This window comes from Lampetra planeri, chromosome 3, assembly GCF_965212315.1.
Source record: "Lampetra planeri chromosome 3, kcLamPlan1.2.h2, whole genome shotgun sequence".
Taxonomy (NCBI): domain Eukaryota; kingdom Metazoa; phylum Chordata; class Hyperoartia; order Petromyzontiformes; family Petromyzontidae; genus Lampetra; species Lampetra planeri.
Genome location: NC_136109.1, coordinates 20,857,651 through 20,880,838, shown reverse-complemented (window position 1 = coordinate 20,880,838; position 23,188 = coordinate 20,857,651). Strand labels below are relative to the sequence as shown.

The 23,188-nt window shown below is 40.4% G+C and overlaps 1 protein-coding gene across 7 annotated transcripts in view; it reads right to left on the bottom strand.

The window, feature by feature from the left end:
* The window catches only part of LOC144740835 (signal-transducing adaptor protein 1-like), a 40,818-nt gene that overhangs the window by 4,827 nt on the left and 12,803 nt on the right, over positions 1-23,188 (bottom strand). For 4 of the 7 annotated variants that reach the window (XM_078623573.1, XM_078623557.1, XM_078623581.1 and 1 more), the window contains 5 exons: positions 6,748-6,986; positions 4,838-4,975; positions 3,012-3,131; positions 2,347-2,416; positions 99-186 (listed from right to left, as the gene is read on the bottom strand). In XM_078623573.1, coding sequence (XP_078479699.1) covers positions 99-186; positions 2,347-2,416; positions 3,012-3,131; positions 4,838-4,975; positions 6,748-6,986 — 655 coding nt within the window. The remainder of the gene's footprint in view (positions 1-98; positions 187-2,346; positions 2,417-3,011; positions 3,132-4,837; positions 4,976-6,747; positions 6,987-23,188) is intronic. The other 3 variants (XM_078623585.1, XM_078623587.1, XM_078623559.1) reach the window with 2 other exon arrangements.

The following is a 23,188-nucleotide window of genomic DNA, read 5'->3' as shown; positions in this document are numbered from 1 at the left end:
CGTTGGATTTGTACGCGCGTTTCTAAGCAAATCCCAGCAAGGTGAAAGACGTCACGAATGTGGCGTGTCGTTATGTGCGTCACAGTGCGGTGCGTCACCAGGATCCGGGATGATGAAAGGCTTCAGTGTACCATTGGTGGCTTTCACAAAATGATCCGTGACTTCATGCAGAGAGCGCACCTCCATCTAGACACGGTGCACGAGGAACAGTCATTGCTGAATGCATTAACAGGGTCACTCTGGCCCTGGTATCAGGTACACGTGTGTGTGTGTGCGTGGTGGGGGGCATTTGGGGGGAGCGGTAGTGCAGCGGTTATCGCGCAGCGCTATAAACCCGGTGTCCCGAGTTTGATTCCCATTCACGACCAACACCGGTGACGATTATCTGAATCGTTCCTGGTCCTCCCCTAGGTCGACTCGGCCTAAAATGAGTGCCTGGCGCGGTGTGTAAACATCGCCACTGGGGAGACAAAGGTGGCTGGGCGTGGTTGCTGGCCACCGAACCCGGTTGTGTGCCATGCCGGCCTTCATAGGGGCTCGCTAAAAGCACTTGCCCCAACAGTCTGTGAAGGCTATACGGGGGATGTTTGTCTTTTGGTGGGCACGTGCTGTGCTTGTCCATTTGCGTGTTTGAGAGTGACAAGTCGGGGAGCTGAAGCGCAGTGGTTAGCGCAAAGCACCACCAGCCCCCCTTCACTGCCAACGTCAGTGGTTGATATCTGAACCTATATTGGGTCGACTCAACCTGAAACGAGTCCCTGATGTGATGTTTAGATATCAACACGGGGGAAACAAAGACGGCTGGGCATGGTGATGGCCGCACCACCCCATTGTGCGCCATGCCTTTTATAAGTGGTCGCTAACGGCACGTGCCCCAACAGTCTATATCACTCTACGTGGGATCTTCGCGTTTGATATGCAGGGAAGTCTTCTTTAAAGTAATTGGGAACACGTGCTTGTTTAGGAGGTTTTAAGTGCATGGTATTCAGTAATGGGTACCGTAGTACTTTTCCGAGCCCAGTTGTAGATGTCTGCCTCTCTATGGAGCTGTGGTGCAGTATTTAGCACACTGCTCTGGTACGTGTGGCATTGCCTTTGTACTGTTCGTCTTTTGGCGTTCTCTGGTATGACACTTGTGAGACTAGGCCATAAAGAAGGTTGTCTCTGATGTAGGCCAATCAGTTTCAAAGACAATGCATCATATATTATATTATCCAAGCAAGTGTGTTTGCATGTTCACCACGAGTACGTTAGGTTAATGTGAACTTGATTCCTTGCAAAAGGTTTCATCTCTTTGGTGTTTGAACATCTTAACGGCTGTTTTATTGCCAGAAAGGGTCAAACCTATTTAAAAAATTTCATACTTTAAAAAAGCTCCCATGACACACCACCGCGCTATTAACATGTCAACCAGAGCTTGCGTACCGTACCACGTTGTTGTCCACTCATTGACATGCTAATTTTTCTCTGCCCCCTCCCTCTCTCCGCCCCCGCCCCCTCTCTATATTTAAGGCCCCGTCACAGAGGCGTCCTCTCTCTTTGTGCCGATACGTGTTCTCTCTCTGTGTATCTTTATGATGTCTGTCTGCTCATATGTCTGTCTATAGTTTTCTGGTTAGTTTTTTGTTGCTATTTCTTTTATACCTGATGATGATTGCTTGTGTTGCAATCGAAACGTGGTAGTATGCTATTATTCAATTTATTATTTTATCTTTATACGTGACTTTACCGAAAGAACCAAAAAATAATTCCTGCAGTCACGAAAGCTCCAAAATTAAGATGTCAACCAGAGTTTGATTTCCAGCCACGGCTAACACCAGCGGCGAGCGATATTTCAAGCATCCTGGACCTCCCCTCCCCCATTCACTAACCTGCACTACATTGACCCAGAATGCCGAGGTGTGGTGAAGCAACAACACCCTCGGCCGACATGGCCAGTCGTGGATTCATAAAGTTTAGCAACATATGCGAGTGTGTGCTGATTTGATGTAATGCACACATCATGTAACTTCCTAAACACGGGTGTCCTACAAAGAGTAGTTTTGCAGAGGCTTTGTTTATGACTATCTTAACAATCCCCTCTGAAACGTTTCCAAGCAAAGCACGCATTTTCCACAAATGCTCCATCGTTTTTAGCCAGACAGCAAGGTCACGTACTCCTTTACCTAACATTCGTATCCACACATGGCAATACCTTGCCACCTGATGTAAAGCACCCGGCCTACAAATAATAAATGTATGCCTGACAAAACAAAAATCACATGTTTTCCTTTGTACGTGGTCTGTAGAAAGAACAACAACACCTGTTTGGAGGATAGTTATGGCACAAGGATAAATATTGTTTACCTTATTAGAGAGTTCAATGACGTACACGTTTTTTTTTACACTGATTCTGTAGTGTAGTACAGCGCCAGTCCTGATTGGGAACAACAATGACAGGTCCAAAAAGTTAGTACAATAAATTATCGCTGGCCTTCTGAAAATGTTAATATCCCAGGACAAGGAGTTTAGGTGGCGCTATTGTTATACGTTGTTGGTATTCTAGGCAGACCTGTTTGGGCAAGTAAGGGGTTATAAAATGCATTCCAGTGATTTTTTATGTAGCTAAGCTAGAACAAATATATGCGTTTGAGACGCTAAAAACAGGTTTATTCAAGTTCAGTATGAAAAGTATCACGCAACGCCTGGGGGTGCGAGATGCCTTTTCTACGAGTAGGAGACATGCCTGATTTTTTTTAAGGTAAATAAGCGAAACGTAAAATGAAGCACGGGGACGTAAGTACAACTGCTTCGTTTTATAAAACCGATGTATTTGTTAACATAAAAAAATTACGATTTAGAAACAAAGGGGTGCAAGGCTGCAGCAAAGGTTAAGAACCCCTGCCCTAAGCAAAACATATTCTTTGGGGGCCCCACTTTAAATTGATAAAATCCTAGCAAGATAACAGAAGAGACATAGACAAAGAGATACGAGACGCAGTAAGATAAGAGAAATGTAGACAATAACATACTTGTGTAGTGACATGGAACGGGTGACTATGGCGTGTAGTGCTGGTTGCTGGCAGAGAAGGGGATCTGCTGTTGTAGCAGCCCTGTCTGCCATCTGGTCACGTGATAGGCCGGAGAGAGGGCTGTGGGGCAAAGGTGACAGAGGGGGCACGTGAGGTAAAGCCCGGGAACCTTCTAGTAGATTCTAGAAGGGGGGCGTGGCCGAGGGCGGAGCGAGGCCACGCTGGGTGGATAAAAGGGAGACCCCGACCAAGACTCTGGGTTGTTGTTTGGAGAGGAACCTGTGGTGCTACAAGAATCTTCGTCACCGTCTTCGTCATCGTCTTCACCTCATCAGCGTTGTTGGTCAGGCAGCCTGTTGCTGTCCTGACCGAAGTGCAGTTATTCCCTATGCTTGTGAAGTTTATAATAAAAAGAGTGCCTCCTACTACTAGTGTCTCTGAAGTGATTCACTACACATGTAGTGAGATGACACAAGAGAGATGAGAATAAGATAGAAAAGTATTAATTGGCTTTTTATGTTCATTAGCTTGTTATGCATTGTATGGTTTGACTTTAAGATATTATGAATCAAGGACCACTGAGCTTCTTAGGGACCTAAGCTTTTATTTTGTTCGCTTATGCCAAGTGCCACCACTGGTGTAAAGTTAAAGCATTATGTTTCAACATACATTCTAGCTAACACAGTATTTGTAATGAATCACTGAAATATTTCCATAGCAGACCTTCAACTCCGATAAAACAATGTGAACTTTCATTAACAAAACAATGGTTGAAGTGTTCTACTCAGATGTTTATTTTTAATTGGGGGTCAGTTCGAGGGGGGTACACATTGTGATTTACGTAGAACGATTTCAATCCATCCAGGTGGAGAAAATGGTGGAATGTGCGGCTCGCAATCGGAAGGTCGGAAGTTCAGATCCTGGTTAAGGGTCAATTTAGTTCCTCATCCTGACGAGGTTGATACAATTAGCATTTACTTAGCGGAGGCATCAACAGTGGTTTTCAAATGTAAATACTTGTGTCCACCATAGGAATATGGAAGTTCCTCTGCTGGCTTAGGTTTATAGGCACGAGATTAGTGCCGCCCCATGCCAAACTAAGCGGGAAAACCACTTTGACTTCTGTATTTTTGAATACCATTTAGAGAGCTGTTGCTCAAGCAGTAAGATTGATCAATTAATTCATTATCCATTATCAATCCACTGCTGTCCACTCCGTCACCATCTCTCATGATCCTGTGATGTAATAATCTACTTAGGTACCTGCACACAAGCTGATTTCATAGTTCCATTTCCACGGGAAGCACCATTTCAGGTGCGTCCCCTCCCTGCCTGCCACTCCGTAAGTTTTTTTGACCATCGGCTATCAGCATATAACTGTATTACTGTGAAGGGTCCATAACTAGCTTCATCAGGTGACAGCCAGATTTGTGGCTGTCGCCTGATGAAGCTGGTTGTAATTACTGGCAAAACGTCGTACTCAAACTGTAAATGGTGTGGATTTTCTCTCCAACACACCGTTGTGTTGTACTAGTAACGAATTGGTAGGTTCTGTTAACGTGACAAAGCTTACTAATTGGCTGTCGGGTGGTGGCGGGTTTAACGACACATTCATATTTACGCAATCTAACCCAAAACAAACCTATATTATGGATGAAATTGGTCGCTAAAGCCTACGTGTTCAACTATTAAAGGTGTAGGATTTAGTAAGCGCTTAACACTCGGTCCGACTTGCAACAAAATGCCACGGCGGATTGTTCCACAATGCAGCCTCCCACTGCGTCAAGTAGTAGAGTGACGCACAATCGAACAGGTTGTTGTCAAACCTGTAGGATGGGTGTTCGTTCCACACAGACACGGCGTAGTCCGTCTGATTGCTTCCTGGACGGAGGAGCAGATTGCCCCAGTCCGGGTGCTCTTGCAGCATCTGCTCCGCCTTGTCCCGAGAAACGTCATAGTAACAACTGCAAAGAGAGACACAGATGCCCCCGCGAGCTGTCTTGCTTAAGGAAGAATGATGGGGTGAATGATGTTAGCAAGGAATTGATTATGATATGGTACACGTGCCTAGCCCTTGTGTCAGTCCACTGCTGGATGAGGGTCTCCTCGTGCTGTGCGGATCGTGGGGGTTGTTTGACCATACTTCACCAAGCCGGTCAGTGTGGGTTGATGGAGGGGAGGTGCATTGAAGTACAATACAACAATTGTGTTTTTTTTAGCACTGCCCTCTGCTGCCCACCACATGAGGTTGTAAATGGATCACTAAGTCATGGGTGGGGTCACATCACACCTGGCCGACTTTGTTTGCATTGGTGTAACACACCAGGGATTCATGTTAACTCATAAGACGCCCAGGCTCGACTCGGGATATTAATTGCAAAACATGTAATAATTTACCCAAACCCCTCCCTCATCCTGTCCTCCCCCACTGCCGACAATGAGATTCATTGCCATAATTCAAATCAAGAACGGATGATTTATATTCTTTGAATTCCTGCAGTCACGAAAGCTTTAAGTCAAGATTTAATGGATGATTTGTTTATGTTTCCTGTGCTATCTCGTTAATATTGCCCGCTTCCCAGATTTTCCCGTTCTCTCTTTTTCATTTTATTAGCCAAAACTTAAGTTAACGTATAATTTGCAGACATTTTTCGGATATTGTAAATAATCGACTCTTTGACACGCAGTTTGATGCATGTATTGTGTGCATAAGAATCGCATTTTCATCGATAAATTGTCAAATGTCTAACTACTGCCACTGGGGTCCCTATCCTGGAATTAAACCCGGGTCTTGTACACGATAAATTCCCTGCGATTATACGTGCACGTGCTGCGCAAATCACAGACTTTCACAATGCAGAAACAATTAAAAGAGACTGCAATTTCGGTGGAAGTATATAAACATCACAGCAGTAAAAGAAACACGCTTATTGTCGGCTGTTCTATTTATTACACACACTTTGCATTGCAACATAGCGGCAAAATGTTGGATAACGGGATTGGCCGTGGTGGACAACAACACAAAAATCATCACTTTCAGCAATAGCACCGCCGTTACAAGATAAATATTTTTGATACAAAGTAAGTAGGCTGACGTTTTGAGCAATGGCTTTTTTTCTGAGCAAAACTCAAGATGCCCCTCGGGATTTATCCCTCAGAATGATGTACTCTACTGCTCTGAAAGAGGGTCAACTACCTGAAAGATCAACATATTATATTGCAGGGTGGCCCCAAAGTGAGTTTATTGAAATAGACACATTATTATACGTAGTATTTGACCTCTTTAAACAACATTTTGGGCCACATTGTATTTTTATGTTGTGAGGCAGTGCTGTTGGTGTGTTTGTTTTAGTTGAAAACCCATTGGATAATGTGTGTTTTAACGAAGTAAAAAACAGATTTGCTTGGTCAGTGAAGAAGGCATTTCTCTGGGAAGGATCGTTTTGCATCTAAACTAGGGTTGCCACCTCTGAGGTAAAAAGAAAAAAAGAAAACCTCAAAACACTGGGACATATCATGGGAAGAAGAACATCTCACAATACCAGAAGAGTGAAGAACTATGTGTCAGTGCATTGCTTTGATTATTGGCGGTTTATTATACAGCTGACCAAAAACCGGACTTTTAATGTCACGTGAAGACTTACAGATTTCCATAGACAGCTACTTGGGAAAAGCAGGATAGGTGGTAACCGTAATGTGAGCAGATATATTTGTGCAGGCTTTAAGATGGACGTACCTGGGAAAGGATAATGTGTTATTGTGCAGCACCGGTCCCTGCACCGGTGCGGGTGTCAAAACGCTGGCTCTCGGTATCTGTAAAGCATCTGGATGAAGAATCCTGTGATCCGGCGGTTGGGGTGGCATCGGGCACTCGTTTGGCTCCGGCCACCCTTGCCGATCCTTCTCCCTTTCTATGATCTCCCTCAATTGCTGCATCTGCCCTGGGAGCAGGGTGATGTCTCTCGGGATGATGTACTGATAAGACATGGGAAGACACATCGCCAGAGGTTACGACAATTCAGACAAAGTTACGATGGCAGATGCAGACTTGAACATTTTTATTTAGATCATAGGTACATAATTAAGCGTTGGAGATAAGGGGTAGCCAGGTGGCTCCGGCCAGATACACTGAGCCAGCACTGCTGAGATCCTAGGCTCGAATTCGGGGGTTTCTGCCACTTTTAATTAAAGTCGGTTATCGAGTGTAGCAAAGTGATGGTCTCAGCCGAGTCAGCAATAACTCCACAAACAACAATCACATTAAAGTTGGTTTAGCATTTAATTTGGATAATTTCCAGGTCCGAATCACACACCAATCTCATGGCAGCGTGTGATTGATTGATTTTATTTCTTGATGCGTGGAAGAAACATTCAGCCCTAAGCTGTTTACAAGAATGATCCGCAGAGGACCTTGGTGAAAAAATGGGATGTTGCAGCATAGAAGTCATAATGCACATCAACACTGAAGCACTAAGTCCATTCGCCACAAGTGAAGGAATGTAGTGCACATCAGAACTATAAACACCGAATCGTGCAAGGTTCAGGAACCACATGTGCAACCGAAGGGATATCTTAAATCAAGAGATGAATTTAAAATATCCAGGGAAGGAATTTAAGTCAACACAACAAAGTCAGATAGTTTCAAAAGTGAGGGGCAGCAACAGGAAATGATTTTCTTGGTTCTTTCGGTAAAGTCACGTAGAAGGGTCTGTCGGCAAGACAGCGTCTGAATGAGGTCTGTCTTTCCGACAGACCTGTTCTTCACCTGAGGACGGCTGCTTGCGTTGTGGTTGAAATGTCGTGACAATTATTTTATTATGTTTTATTTGTATTATTTTATTACTTCCCTTATACGTGACTTTACCGAAATAACCAAGAAGATGAATCCCTGCAGTCACGAAAGCTTTAAATCGAAATTTAAGGAAATGATTTGTCACAGTGAGTCGATCTCACGCTGGGTACATTAGGGCGTAGAGAGGAGCTACTCAGGCGACCGCAATGAGGGCTGTAGTCATCAAAGGTGGTCACGGAGGTAATCAGCTGATTTGTTCTGGAGTATTTTGAGAATGATGTCCAATGACGCTTTTTTCCGAGTATGAAGGGGAGTCAGTTTTGTGTTCAAATACAAATCACAGTGTGCCCCCTCTTGCGCGATGAGAAAAAAAGGGTCTATTGAAGAGTGTTTCAGAAGTTCTGGGAATATGTCTTGCACAGCCGTTTTCAGAGCAGAATTCTGCGTGATTACCAATTGTATTGTCTCAAGATAGACCACCAATACCACACCATGAATAAAACTGGAATGTCTTGCCTCACGGCAGATGGGGAGCGTACGTTCACAGGAAGTTCCTGTTTTTTTATGCTAATGTTGGTCACGTGACCAGGAAGTGATGATGTTAGATTTCCACTGTACCACGCGGGCGTCAGCCATTACACAGATAAGTCAAGATGGCGGCACGCATCGCATCTCAGTGAGACCACAGCCGCACTTGTCCATTGTGGGAGTTTAAGAAGCATTATCTGTAAGTTGTTTATATTCCTATAATATTGGAAATGCTGTTGTAATGTTGGAATGACCGTTATAGCAATGTAAATGCCTTTATGATGCCGTTAAGTTGTTGTAGTAAATACGAGGCCTAGTTAGTAACGAAGCCTGTGACTTTCCTTATTGTGGATGTTACTTGTGATTTAGTAGGTCGAGTCAGACTTGTGCCTATGTTGCGATCCTGAGAGTGATGACGAAGTATCTCATCCACAGTTTAGTGTTAAGTGTAATGCTGCACATTTGGGGTGCAGTGGGATGAATACACTATGTGCCTGTATGCAACGCACCAGCTTGTGCCTTTGTCTAGTTGTTCAGGGGTAATGTGGGGGCCTGGTCCTTCCAGGATCTATTGTTATCTGAGACAATGTTCTGATGCTGTGGTGTTCATTGTGTGGGTGTTTCCGAATTATAACAGATGCTGTATCTGTGTTTTCTCACCAGTTTTACCTGTTACAATCAATAAATGACGATCGGAGTTGGACGGTCATCCTGGCTCCGAGGGTTTATTGAACACATGGTTATCTACTCGACTAGCGGTGCAACGCAGCGCACGGCGAGGCCGAGATACTGGAAGGCTCAACTAATAAAACGAATTTATTAAATAAATATCACCTTTATACGTAAGTGTTGATTGAATTAGTTATTCACAACCTGGAATAATATTGAGCTGTCCTTCCATGCGTCTGTCCATTGGCTCAAATGAGGTTACCTTGACTAAAAGAGATAATGGTCTCCACTAAATAAATAAAAACTTCCAGGGATGTGCAATTTACGTGTTCATTATTGAGTTTAGTGCAGCTGCGTTCATCACACAAAGCCCTACCCGAGGCAACACCCGTGCCATGCACGGTAAAGGTGGCTGAGTGGCCAAGCACGTAGAAAAGCTTTATAATCGTAAGTGCTTCAGCTCCAAAGTGGCGATGCAGGGCATGTAAATCAACTACTACACGGATTTATTTTCAATTATCAATATTTTTTTTAAAGGAAATGCCTGAGTTTTCATTTATTCTTACGCAGTCAATACTTGAATAGGCCAAAATCCCACACCTCGCTTAGATGTTCCTGCCCATATAAGCTCTCTATGCTGACTATCTATGCGAGACAGAAACATAAGGAGTTGGGTCTTGGGCCAGACACATCGGGTCGGGTGGTAGAGGGTTACGACACATTTATAAATAACGCGATCTAACCCAAAAACGTTTATTATGAATAATATTGGTCGCGAAAGCCTACGTGTTAAACTGACATAGGGTTAATATGAAATTTAAAAAAGGAGAATATGACACAGAAGGAGGCAATGGCACACAATAATGATAACGTTTCTATCCATTCTATTGTTATTAACGGAGCAATGGATGATGAAAGGTGCAGAGAGGCGGTAATAAGTGGCATGACGAGAGGGTGCTTCGCTGGCAGGGGTTGACAGAAGAGGAAGTCGAGGGGATTTCATGGAGACAAACCATGACTTAATACTTGCATGGTTATTCTGCAGTTAATCAATAATTCTGCAAAAAAAAGTGTTCTGCAGGCAACAGGGCTGTAATTGATTTATGTATGACTTGGCGAACCTACCCTGCATTAATGAATGGACGAACACAAACTGGCAAGCCACAGCAGATTACGCGCATCTAAAACAGCTACTGAAGGCCCACTAGAATCAATCTGGTGAACTAACGAGGTAGGTCGAGAGCAGATTTGGCATACTTTTGGAAATCTGAACTGGATAATAAAACGTAACATTGCAATGTGCCGAAAAATAACATTAATAATAGTATTACGCGTATGACCTAATGGACCTCATAATATGGTTTAGAAGCATCGTTATATTCATGGAACAAAAAATAAAAAGTGAAGGGGGAACAACATGTCCCGTTGGTCATGGCGGTTGTTTGGCCATAATTCACTTTGCTGGTCAGTGTCGGTTGTTGAAAGTAGGAAGCTTTGACGTGGGCATATCGTACAGTACAGGACAAACATTATTATTGATGCCTCAAAGGAGAGGACACACGCAAGAAACATAATAACCATAAAATAAATTCCAGCCCCTTTGTCAATTCCATGCTGGATGAAGACCACCCCTTGCCCTGTCAGTCGTGGTTGGTTTTTCATAATCAACGATTTTTGGGTTTAGATCGCGTTATTTATAAATGTGTCGTAACCCTCCACCACCCGACACGGCCAATCAGTAAAAAAAAGTGTCACGTTGACAAAAGACAAATAGTTCACTGCTTTAGCCCACCGGTGTGTTGAAGCGTGAAACCACAACATTTACAATTTGAGTACGACGTTTCGCTGGTAATTGCATCCAGCATCATCGGGCAATTCGCCAGAATGGTGAGGCTCTGCTGTGTCTCCCGTTCTTATATAGAGCAGCAGCAGGGTGACGTCATCATTAACTCATTAACTCATCAGGTGCAAAGATTTGAGGGGGGGGGTTATTGTAATTATATACTTGATTAGTAATAAGGCTATTGTTACGATGCGAGTTGTAGATTAGTAATCATTTGGAATGTGTTCTATTGTGATTATGCTACATTAATAATCAGTTAGTGCTTGTTTCCCTTATAAGGAATTGTAATGCATCTTATTTAATAATACGCTTCCAGGCCGCACTAAGCCTGTAGCTGTCTGAGCGATTAAAGTTATTTCTGTTTCTCTCAATCTCAATGGATTCTCTAATTAGTCTTTGCCAGTAGTAACTAGTTTTACACAACACTTCAACGTTGTCAAAATCAATTGAGTGTCCCTGTTGACAAGCATGTTCTGCCACTGCCGACAGTTGTGTTTGCGATAGTTTAATATTTCTCTGGTGTTCTTTTAGTCTTACACTAACGTTACGCCCTGTCTGTCCAATATAGCATCTGCCACATACACAATTAATCCGATATACACCTTCTGTTGATAATTTAGGTAATTCGTCTTTAGTGCACGTTACTAATTGTTGAATTTTGTGTACTGTACCAAATCTTACTGTAATGTTTTGCTTTTGCAAAACACGGGCTAATTTGTCAGTTACTCCTGAGATAAATGGTATTTTTATTGTTTTAATAATCTGATCGCTTTCAGCAGTGTTGCTTTGCGATCGTGATTTGGCATTTAGTGCTCTGTTAATTTGAGCATTATTGTAGCCATTCTGTCTTAGTGCTTCTTTAACATGTTTAATCTCTCTCACTAGACTTTCATCATCTGACACTGTTTTAGCCCGATGTATGAGCGTCTTGATTAGAGAGGATTTCTGAGCTGGGTGATGATGCGATTTCGCATTCAGATAGGCATCAGTGTGCGTTTGCTTTCTGTAAACGCTGTGTGTTATTTTACCATTTAGGCCATGCCCAAGTAAAATATCCAGGAACGGGAGTGTGTTATTCACCTCCATTTCCATGGTGAACTGAATGGCCGGGTTTTGTGCATTGAGATGATTTAGAAAATCGTTAAGTGTATCTTTACCATGTGGCCAGACAACCAAAGTGTCATCCACATATCTAAACCAAAAGGATGGTTTTAATGTGCTCGAAGCAAGTGCTCTGGTTTCAAAGTTTTCCATGTACAAATTTGCTATAGCAGGAGATAAAGGAGAGCCCATTGCTGCTCCCTCCCTTTGTTTAAAGAATTCACCTCTCCATAAGAAGTAAGTGTTATTTAAACAATGGTCAGCGAGTTTCGGAATATCTTTTGGTAAATCTGTATTCTTTACCAGTGTATCAAGTAATTTAAGCGACTCGCTCACTGGAACCTTAGTGAATAGCGAAATCACATCAAAACTCACCAAAATATCATTAGGGTTAAGCTTAATATCTTTGATCATATTCACAAGATGTTCTGAATTTCTTATGAATGATGATGTCCTACCGATGTAGGGCTGTATTTGTTTAGTTACATATTTTGCTAATTTATATGTGGCAGAGCCAATTGTACTGACTATGGGTCGTAAAGGGATGCCGATTTTATGGATCTTTGGTAGCCCATACAGTCTAGGTGGTTTTGAAGCCCTTGGCTTAATTAGGAATTGCTCATTTTTTGGGATTAATGAATTTGCAATGATTGCAGTAGTCTTACGTTCCAGAGTATTAGTTGGATCTCGTTTAATTTTAATGTAGGTACTTTCCTCTAATAAATCTTTAATTTTATTATCATAATCGGCTCGTGACATCACTACAGTAGTGCGGCCCTTATCCGCTGCTAGGATTTGAATATCTTTATTTAGACGAAGCTCTCTTAAGGCTTTTGCCTCGTTCGAGCTAATATTTACTTTCGGTATTTTACTATTCTCAATTATTTTGGCAACCTCGTGTCTAGTCATCTCTGCCTCATTATGTGGAAGAAGTCTTACTGCTGATTCTACCTCAGCAATTATCTCATCCACTGGAATTGTGCGTGGGGTAACGGCAAAGTTAAGGCCTTTAGAAAGGACAGAAATCATGTCAGTGGTTAAATTAGTGTTAGTCAAGTTCATTACGGTTTTGTTTTTAAATTGTTCGTTTTTAATAGGGATTTGTTTATTGTAAAGTCTAGAAAATTTGTTAATTTGGTTAGCATTTGTTAGATTAAACACATTATCAGCCGATTGTTGTGTTATAGTATCGATTATATTCCAATCATGCATGGACACACTATTGCTTATATTTAAATGTAAATGCTTTAGCGATTCAGAAATGCTGGATAATTCACTCCTGTTGTGTTGTATTCTCTCTATTAATAATAATTCGCTAGCTTTGTGTAGTATTTTGTTAGCTTTAGAAGACTTTATGTGATGTGTTATTTTAACTGCGTTTGGTATTACCTTCGAATCTCTGCACCTTTTGAGGAACGCCAATGAAGATATCAATTTCATCCGCTTAATGCGGAGCTTCTCCAATTTTCTGGTTTTAAGAAAAGTATCCTCCCCATAGAGGTTAGTCAGTTTAACACGTAGGCTTTCGCGACCAATATTGTTCATAATCAACGATTTTTGGGTTTAGATCGCGTTATTTATAAATGTGTCGTAACCCTCCACCACCCGACACGGCCAATCAGTAAAAAAAGTGTCACGTTGACAAAAGACAAATAGTTCACTGCTTTAGCCCACCGGTGTGTTGAAGCGTGAAACCACAACATTTACAATTTGAGTACGACGTTTCGCTGGTAATTGCATCCAGCATCATCGGGCAATTCGCCAGAATGGTGAGGCTCTGCTGTGTCTCCCGTTCTTATATAGAGCAGCAGCAGGGTGACGTCATCATTAACTCATTAACTCATCAGGTGCAAAGATTTGAGGGGGGGGGGTTATTGTAATTATATACTTGATTAGTAATAAGGCTATTGTTACGATGCGAGTTGTAGATTAGTAATCATTTGGAATGTGTTCTATTGTGATTATGCTACATTAATAATCAGTTAGTGCTTGTTTCCCTTATAAGGAATTGTAATGCATCTTATTTAATAATACGCTTCCAGGCCGCACTAAGCCTGTAGCTGTCTGAGCGATTAAAGTTATTTCTGTTTCTCTCAATCTCAATGGATTCTCTAATTAGTCTTTGCCAGTAGTAACTAGTTTTACACAACACTTCAACGTTGTCAAAATCAATTGAGTGTCCCTGTTGACAAGCATGTTCTGCCACTGCCGACAGTTGTGTTTGCGATAGTTTAATATTTCTCTGGTGTTCTTTTAGTCTTACACTAACGTTACGCCCTGTCTGTCCAATATAGCATCTGCCACATACACAATTAATCCGATATACACCTTCTGTTGATAATTTAGGTAATTCGTCTTTAGTGCACGTTACTAATTGTTGAATTTTGTGTACTGTACCAAATCTTACTGTAATGTTTTGCTTTTGCAAAACACGGGCTAATTTGTCAGTTACTCCTGAGATAAATGGTATTTTTATTGTTTTAATAATCTGATCGCTTTCAGCAGTGTTGCTTTGCGATCGTGATTTGGCATTTAGTGCTCTGTTAATTTGAGCATTATTGTAGCCATTCTGTCTTAGTGCTTCTTTAACATGTTTAATCTCTCTCACTAGACTTTCATCATCTGACACTGTTTTAGCCCGATGTATGAGCGTCTTGATTAGAGAGGATTTCTGAGCTGGGTGATGATGCGATTTCGCATTCAGATAGGCATCAGTGTGCGTTTGCTTTCTGTAAACGCTGTGTGTTATTTTACCATTTAGGCCATGCCCAAGTAAAATATCCAGGAACGGGAGTGTGTTATTCACCTCCATTTCCATGGTGAACTGAATGGCCGGGTTTTGTGCATTGAGATGATTTAGAAAATCGTTAAGTGTATCTTTACCATGTGGCCAGACAACCAAAGTGTCATCCACATATCTAAACCAAAAGGATGGTTTTAATGTGCTCGAAGCAAGTGCTCTGGTTTCAAAGTTTTCCATGTACAAATTTGCTATAGCAGGAGATAAAGGAGAGCCCATTGCTGCTCCCTCCCTTTGTTTAAAGAATTCACCTCTCCATAAGAAGTAAGTGTTATTTAAACAATGGTCAGCGAGTTTCGGAATATCTTTTGGTAAATCTGTATTCTTTACCAGTGTATCAAGTAATTTAAGCGACTCGCTCACTGGAACCTTAGTGAATAGCGAAATCACATCAAAACTCACCAAAATATCATTAGGGTTAAGCTTAATATCTTTGATCATATTCACAAGATGTTCTGAATTTCTTATGAATGATGATGTCCTACCGATGTAGGGCTGTATTTGTTTAGTTACATATTTTGCTAATTTATATGTGGCAGAGCCAATTGTACTGACTATGGGTCGTAAAGGGATGCCGATTTTATGGATCTTTGGTAGCCCATACAGTCTAGGTGGTTTTGAAGCCCTTGGCTTAATTAGGAATTGCTCATTTTTTGGGATTAATGAATTTGCAATGATTGCAGTAGTCTTACGTTCCAGAGTATTAGTTGGATCTCGTTTAATTTTAATGTAGGTACTTTCCTCTAATAAATCTTTAATTTTATTATCATAATCGGCTCGTGACATCACTACAGTAGTGCGGCCCTTATCCGCTGCTAGGATTTGAATATCTTTATTTAGACGAAGCTCTCTTAAGGCTTTTGCCTCGTTCGAGCTAATATTTACTTTCGGTATTTTACTATTCTCAATTATTTTGGCAACCTCGTGTCTAGTCATCTCTGCCTCATTATGTGGAAGAAGTCTTACTGCTGATTCTACCTCAGCAATTATCTCATCCACTGGAATTGTGCGTGGGGTAACGGCAAAGTTAAGGCCTTTAGAAAGGACAGAAATCATGTCAGTGGTTAAATTAGTGTTAGTCAAGTTCATTACGGTTTTGTTTTTAAATTGTTCGTTTTTAATAGGGATTTGTTTATTGTAAAGTCTAGAAAATTTGTTAATTTGGTTAGCATTTGTTAGATTAAACACATTATCAGCCGATTGTTGTGTTATAGTATCGATTATATTCCAATCATGCATGGACACACTATTGCTTATATTTAAATGTAAATGCTTTAGCGATTCAGAAATGCTGGATAATTCACTCCTGTTGTGTTGTATTCTCTCTATTAATAATAATTCGCTAGCTTTGTGTAGTATTTTGTTAGCTTTAGAAGACTTTATGTGATGTGTTATTTTAACTGCGTTTGGTATTACCTTCGAATCTCTGCACCTTTTGAGGAACGCCAATGAAGATATCAATTTCATCCGCTTAATGCGGAGCTTCTCCAATTTTCTGGTTTTAAGAAAAGTATCCTCCCCATAGAGGTTAGTCAGTTTAACACGTAGGCTTTCGCGACCAATATTGTTCATAATCAACGATTTTTGGGTTTAGATCGCGTTATTTATAAATGTGTCGTAACCCTCCACCACCCGACACGGCCAATCAGTAAAAAAAGTGTCACGTTGACAAAAGACAAATAGTTCACTGCTTTAGCCCACCGGTGTGTTGAAGCGTGAAACCACAACATTTACAATTTGAGTACGACGTTTCGCTGGTAATTGCATCCAGCATCATCGGGCAATTCGCCAGAATGGTGAGGCTCTGCTGTGTCTCCCGTTCTTATATAGAGCAGCAGCAGGGTGACGTCATCATTAACTCATTAACTCATCAGGTGCAAAGATTTGAGGGGGGGGGTTATTGTAATTATATACTTGATTAGTAATAAGGCTATTGTTACGATGCGAGTTGTAGATTAGTAATCATTTGGAATGTGTTCTATTGTGATTATGCTACATTAATAATCAGTTAGTGCTTGTTTCCCTTATAAGGAATTGTAATGCATCTTATTTAATAATACGCTTCCAGGCCGCACTAAGCCTGTAGCTGTCTGAGCGATTAAAGTTATTTCTGTTTCTCTCAATCTCAATGGATTCTCTAATTAGTCTTTGCCAGTAGTAACTAGTTTTACACAACACTTCAACGTTGTCAAAATCAATTGAGTGTCCCTGTTGACAAGCATGTTCTGCCACTGCCGACAGTTGTGTTTGCGATAGTTTAATATTTCTCTGGTGTTCTTTTAGTCTTACACTAACGTTACGCCCTGTCTGTCCAATATAGCATCTGCCACATACACAATTAATCCGATATACACCTTCTGTTGATAATTTAGGTAATTCGTCTTTAGTGCACGTTACTAATTGTTGAATTTTGTGTACTGTACCAAATCTTACTGTAATGTTTTGCTTTTGCAAAACACGGGCTAATTTGTCAGTTACTCCTGAGATAAATGGTATTTTTATTGTTTTAATAATCTGATCGCTTTCAGCAGTGTTGCTTTGCGATCGTGATTTGGCATTTAGTGCTCTGTTAATTTGAGCATTATTGTAGCCATTCTGTCTTAGTGCTTCTTTAACATGTTTAATCTCTCTCACTAGACTTTCATCATCTGACACTGTTTTAGCCCGATGTATGAGCGTCTTGATTAGAGAGGATTTCTGAGCTGGGTGATGATGCGATTTCGCATTCAGATAGGCATCAGTGTGCGTTTGCTTTCTGTAAACGCTGTGTGTTATTTTACCATTTAGGCCATGCCCAAGTAAAATATCCAGGAACGGGAGTGTGTTATTCACCTCCATTTCCATGGTGAACTGAATGGCCGGGTTTTGTGCATTGAGATGATTTAGAAAATCGTTAAGTGTATCTTTACCATGTGGCCAGACAACCAAAGTGTCATCCACATATCTAAACCAAAAGGATGGTTTTAATGTGCTCGAAGCAAGTGCTCTGGTTTCAAAGTTTTCCATGTACAAATTTGCTATAGCAGGAGATAAAGGAGAGCCCATTGCTGCTCCCTCCCTTTGTTTAAAGAATTCACCTCTCCATAAGAAGTAAGTGTTATTTAAACAATGGTCAGCGAGTTTCGGAATATCTTTTGGTAAATCTGTATTCTTTACCAGTGTATCAAGTAATTTAAGCGACTCGCTCACTGGAACCTTAGTGAATAGCGAAATCACATCAAAACTCACCAAAATATCATTAGGGTTAAGCTTAATATCTTTGATCATATTCACAAGATGTTCTGAATTTCTTATGAATGATGATGTCCTACCGATGTAGGGCTGTATTTGTTTAGTTACATATTTTGCTAATTTATATGTGGCAGAGCCAATTGTACTGACTATGGGTCGTAAAGGGATGCCGATTTTATGGATCTTTGGTAGCCCATACAGTCTAGGTGGTTTTGAAGCCCTTGGCTTAATTAGGAATTGCTCATTTTTTGGGATTAATGAATTTGCAATGATTGCAGTAGTCTTACGTTCCAGAGTATTAGTTGGATCTCGTTTAATTTTAATGTAGGTACTTTCCTCTAATAAATCTTTAATTTTATTATCATAATCGGCTCGTGACATCACTACAGTAGTGCGGCCCTTATCCGCTGCTAGGATTTGAATATCTTTATTTAGACGAAGCTCTCTTAAGGCTTTTGCCTCGTTCGAGCTAATATTTACTTTCGGTATTTTACTATTCTCAATTATTTTGGCAACCTCGTGTCTAGTCATCTCTGCCTCATTATGTGGAAGAAGTCTTACTGCTGATTCTACCTCAGCAATTATCTCATCCACTGGAATTGTGCGTGGGGTAACGGCAAAGTTAAGGCCTTTAGAAAGGACAGAAATCATGTCAGTGGTTAAATTAGTGTTAGTCAAGTTCATTACGGTTTTGTTTTTAAATTGTTCGTTTTTAATAGGGATTTGTTTATTGTAAAGTCTAGAAAATTTGTTAATTTGGTTAGCATTTGTTAGATTAAACACATTATCAGCCGATTGTTGTGTTATAGTATCGATTATATTCCAATCATGCATGGACACACTATTGCTTATATTTAAATGTAAATGCTTTAGCGATTCAGAAATGCTGGATAATTCACTCCTGTTGTGTTGTATTCTCTCTATTAATAATAATTCGCTAGCTTTGTGTAGTATTTTGTTAGCTTTAGAAGACTTTATGTGATGTGTTATTTTAACTGCGTTTGGTATTACCTTCGAATCTCTGCACCTTTTGAGGAACGCCAATGAAGATATCAATTTCATCCGCTTAATGCGGAGCTTCTCCAATTTTCTGGTTTTAAGAAAAGTATCCTCCCCATAGAGGTTAGTCAGTTTAACACGTAGGCTTTCGCGACCAATATTGTTCATAATCAACGATTTTTGGGTTTAGATCGCGTTATTTATAAATGTGTCGTAACCCTCCACCACCCGACACGGCCAATCAGTAAAAAAAGTGTCACGTTGACAAAAGACAAATAGTTCACTGCTTTAGCCCACCGGTGTGTTGAAGCGTGAAACCACAACATTTACAATTTGAGTACGACGTTTCGCTGGTAATTGCATCCAGCATCATCGGGCAATTCGCCAGAATGGTGAGGCTCTGCTGTGTCTCCCGTTCTTATATAGAGCAGCAGCAGGGTGACGTCATCATTAACTCATTAACTCATCAGGTGCAAAGATTTGAGGGGGGGGGTTATTGTAATTATATACTTGATTAGTAATAAGGCTATTGTTACGATGCGAGTTGTAGATTAGTAATCATTTGGAATGTGTTCTATTGTGATTATGCTACATTAATAATCAGTTAGTGCTTGTTTCCCTTATAAGGAATTGTAATGCATCTTATTTAATAATACGCTTCCAGGCCGCACTAAGCCTGTAGCTGTCTGAGCGATTAAAGTTATTTCTGTTTCTCTCAATCTCAATGGATTCTCTAATTAGTCTTTGCCAGTAGTAACTAGTTTTACACAACACTTCAACGTTGTCAAAATCAATTGAGTGTCCCTGTTGACAAGCATGTTCTGCCACTGCCGACAGTTGTGTTTGCGATAGTTTAATATTTCTCTGGTGTTCTTTTAGTCTTACACTAACGTTACGCCCTGTCTGTCCAATATAGCATCTGCCACATACACAATTAATCCGATATACACCTTCTGTTGATAATTTAGGTAATTCGTCTTTAGTGCACGTTACTAATTGTTGAATTTTGTGTACTGTACCAAATCTTACTGTAATGTTTTGCTTTTGCAAAACACGGGCTAATTTGTCAGTTACTCCTGAGATAAATGGTATTTTTATTGTTTTAATAATCTGATCGCTTTCAGCAGTGTTGCTTTGCGATCGTGATTTGGCATTTAGTGCTCTGTTAATTTGAGCATTATTGTAGCCATTCTGTCTTAGTGCTTCTTTAACATGTTTAATCTCTCTCACTAGACTTTCATCATCTGACACTGTTTTAGCCCGATGTATGAGCGTCTTGATTAGAGAGGATTTCTGAGCTGGGTGATGATGCGATTTCGCATTCAGATAGGCATCAGTGTGCGTTTGCTTTCTGTAAACGCTGTGTGTTATTTTACCATTTAGGCCATGCCCAAGTAAAATATCCAGGAACGGGAGTGTGTTATTCACCTCCATTTCCATGGTGAACTGAATGGCCGGGTTTTGTGCATTGAGATGATTTAGAAAATCGTTAAGTGTATCTTTACCATGTGGCCAGACAACCAAAGTGTCATCCACATATCTAAACCAAAAGGATGGTTTTAATGTGCTCGAAGCAAGTGCTCTGGTTTCAAAGTTTTCCATGTACAAATTTGCTATAGCAGGAGATAAAGGAGAGCCCATTGCTGCTCCCTCCCTTTGTTTAAAGAATTCACCTCTCCATAAGAAGTAAGTGTTATTTAAACAATGGTCAGCGAGTTTCGGAATATCTTTTGGTAAATCTGTATTCTTTACCAGTGTATCAAGTAATTTAAGCGACTCGCTCACTGGAACCTTAGTGAATAGCGAAATCACATCAAAACTCACCAAAATATCATTAGGGTTAAGCTTAATATCTTTGATCATATTCACAAGATGTTCTGAATTTCTTATGAATGATGATGTCCTACCGATGTAGGGCTGTATTTGTTTAGTTACATATTTTGCTAATTTATATGTGGCAGAGCCAATTGTACTGACTATGGGTCGTAAAGGGATGCCGATTTTATGGATCTTTGGTAGCCCATACAGTCTAGGTGGTTTTGAAGCCCTTGGCTTAATTAGGAATTGCTCATTTTTTGGGATTAATGAATTTGCAATGATTGCAGTAGTCTTACGTTCCAGAGTATTAGTTGGATCTCGTTTAATTTTAATGTAGGTACTTTCCTCTAATAAATCTTTAATTTTATTATCATAATCGGCTCGTGACATCACTACAGTAGTGCGGCCCTTATCCGCTGCTAGGATTTGAATATCTTTATTTAGACGAAGCTCTCTTAAGGCTTTTGCCTCGTTCGAGCTAATATTTACTTTCGGTATTTTACTATTCTCAATTATTTTGGCAACCTCGTGTCTAGTCATCTCTGCCTCATTATGTGGAAGAAGTCTTACTGCTGATTCTACCTCAGCAATTATCTCATCCACTGGAATTGTGCGTGGGGTAACGGCAAAGTTAAGGCCTTTAGAAAGGACAGAAATCATGTCAGTGGTTAAATTAGTGTTAGTCAAGTTCATTACGGTTTTGTTTTTAAATTGTTCGTTTTTAATAGGGATTTGTTTATTGTAAAGTCTAGAAAATTTGTTAATTTGGTTAGCATTTGTTAGATTAAACACATTATCAGCCGATTGTTGTGTTATAGTATCGATTATATTCCAATCATGCATGGACACACTATTGCTTATATTTAAATGTAAATGCTTTAGCGATTCAGAAATGCTGGATAATTCACTCCTGTTGTGTTGTATTCTCTCTATTAATAATAATTCGCTAGCTTTGTGTAGTATTTTGTTAGCTTTAGAAGACTTTATGTGATGTGTTATTTTAACTGCGTTTGGTATTACCTTCGAATCTCTGCACCTTTTGAGGAACGCCAATGAAGATATCAATTTCATCCGCTTAATGCGGAGCTTCTCCAATTTTCTGGTTTTAAGAAAAGTATCCTCCCCATAGAGGTTAGTCAGTTTAACACGTAGGCTTTCGCGACCAATATTGTTCATAATCAACGATTTTTGGGTTTAGATCGCGTTATTTATAAATGTGTCGTAACCCTCCACCACCCGACACGGCCAATCAGTAAAAAAAGTGTCACGTTGACAAAAGACAAATAGTTCACTGCTTTAGCCCACCGGTGTGTTGAAGCGTGAAACCACAACATTTACAATTTGAGTACGACGTTTCGCTGGTAATTGCATCCAGCATCATCGGGCAATTCGCCAGAATGGTGAGGCTCTGCTGTGTCTCCCGTTCTTATATAGAGCAGCAGCAGGGTGACGTCATCATTAACTCATTAACTCATCAGGTGCAAAGATTTGAGGGGGGGGGTTATTGTAATTATATACTTGATTAGTAATAAGGCTATTGTTACGATGCGAGTTGTAGATTAGTAATCATTTGGAATGTGTTCTATTGTGATTATGCTACATTAATAATCAGTTAGTGCTTGTTTCCCTTATAAGGAATTGTAATGCATCTTATTTAATAATACGCTTCCAGGCCGCACTAAGCCTGTAGCTGTCTGAGCGATTAAAGTTATTTCTGTTTCTCTCAATCTCAATGGATTCTCTAATTAGTCTTTGCCAGTAGTAACTAGTTTTACACAACACTTCAACGTTGTCAAAATCAATTGAGTGTCCCTGTTGACAAGCATGTTCTGCCACTGCCGACAGTTGTGTTTGCGATAGTTTAATATTTCTCTGGTGTTCTTTTAGTCTTACACTAACGTTACGCCCTGTCTGTCCAATATAGCATCTGCCACATACACAATTAATCCGATATACACCTTCTGTTGATAATTTAGGTAATTCGTCTTTAGTGCACGTTACTAATTGTTGAATTTTGTGTACTGTACCAAATCTTACTGTAATGTTTTGCTTTTGCAAAACACGGGCTAATTTGTCAGTTACTCCTGAGATAAATGGTATTTTTATTGTTTTAATAATCTGATCGCTTTCAGCAGTGTTGCTTTGCGATCGTGATTTGGCATTTAGTGCTCTGTTAATTTGAGCATTATTGTAGCCATTCTGTCTTAGTGCTTCTTTAACATGTTTAATCTCTCTCACTAGACTTTCATCATCTGACACTGTTTTAGCCCGATGTATGAGCGTCTTGATTAGAGAGGATTTCTGAGCTGGGTGATGATGCGATTTCGCATTCAGATAGGCATCAGTGTGCGTTTGCTTTCTGTAAACGCTGTGTGTTATTTTACCATTTAGGCCAT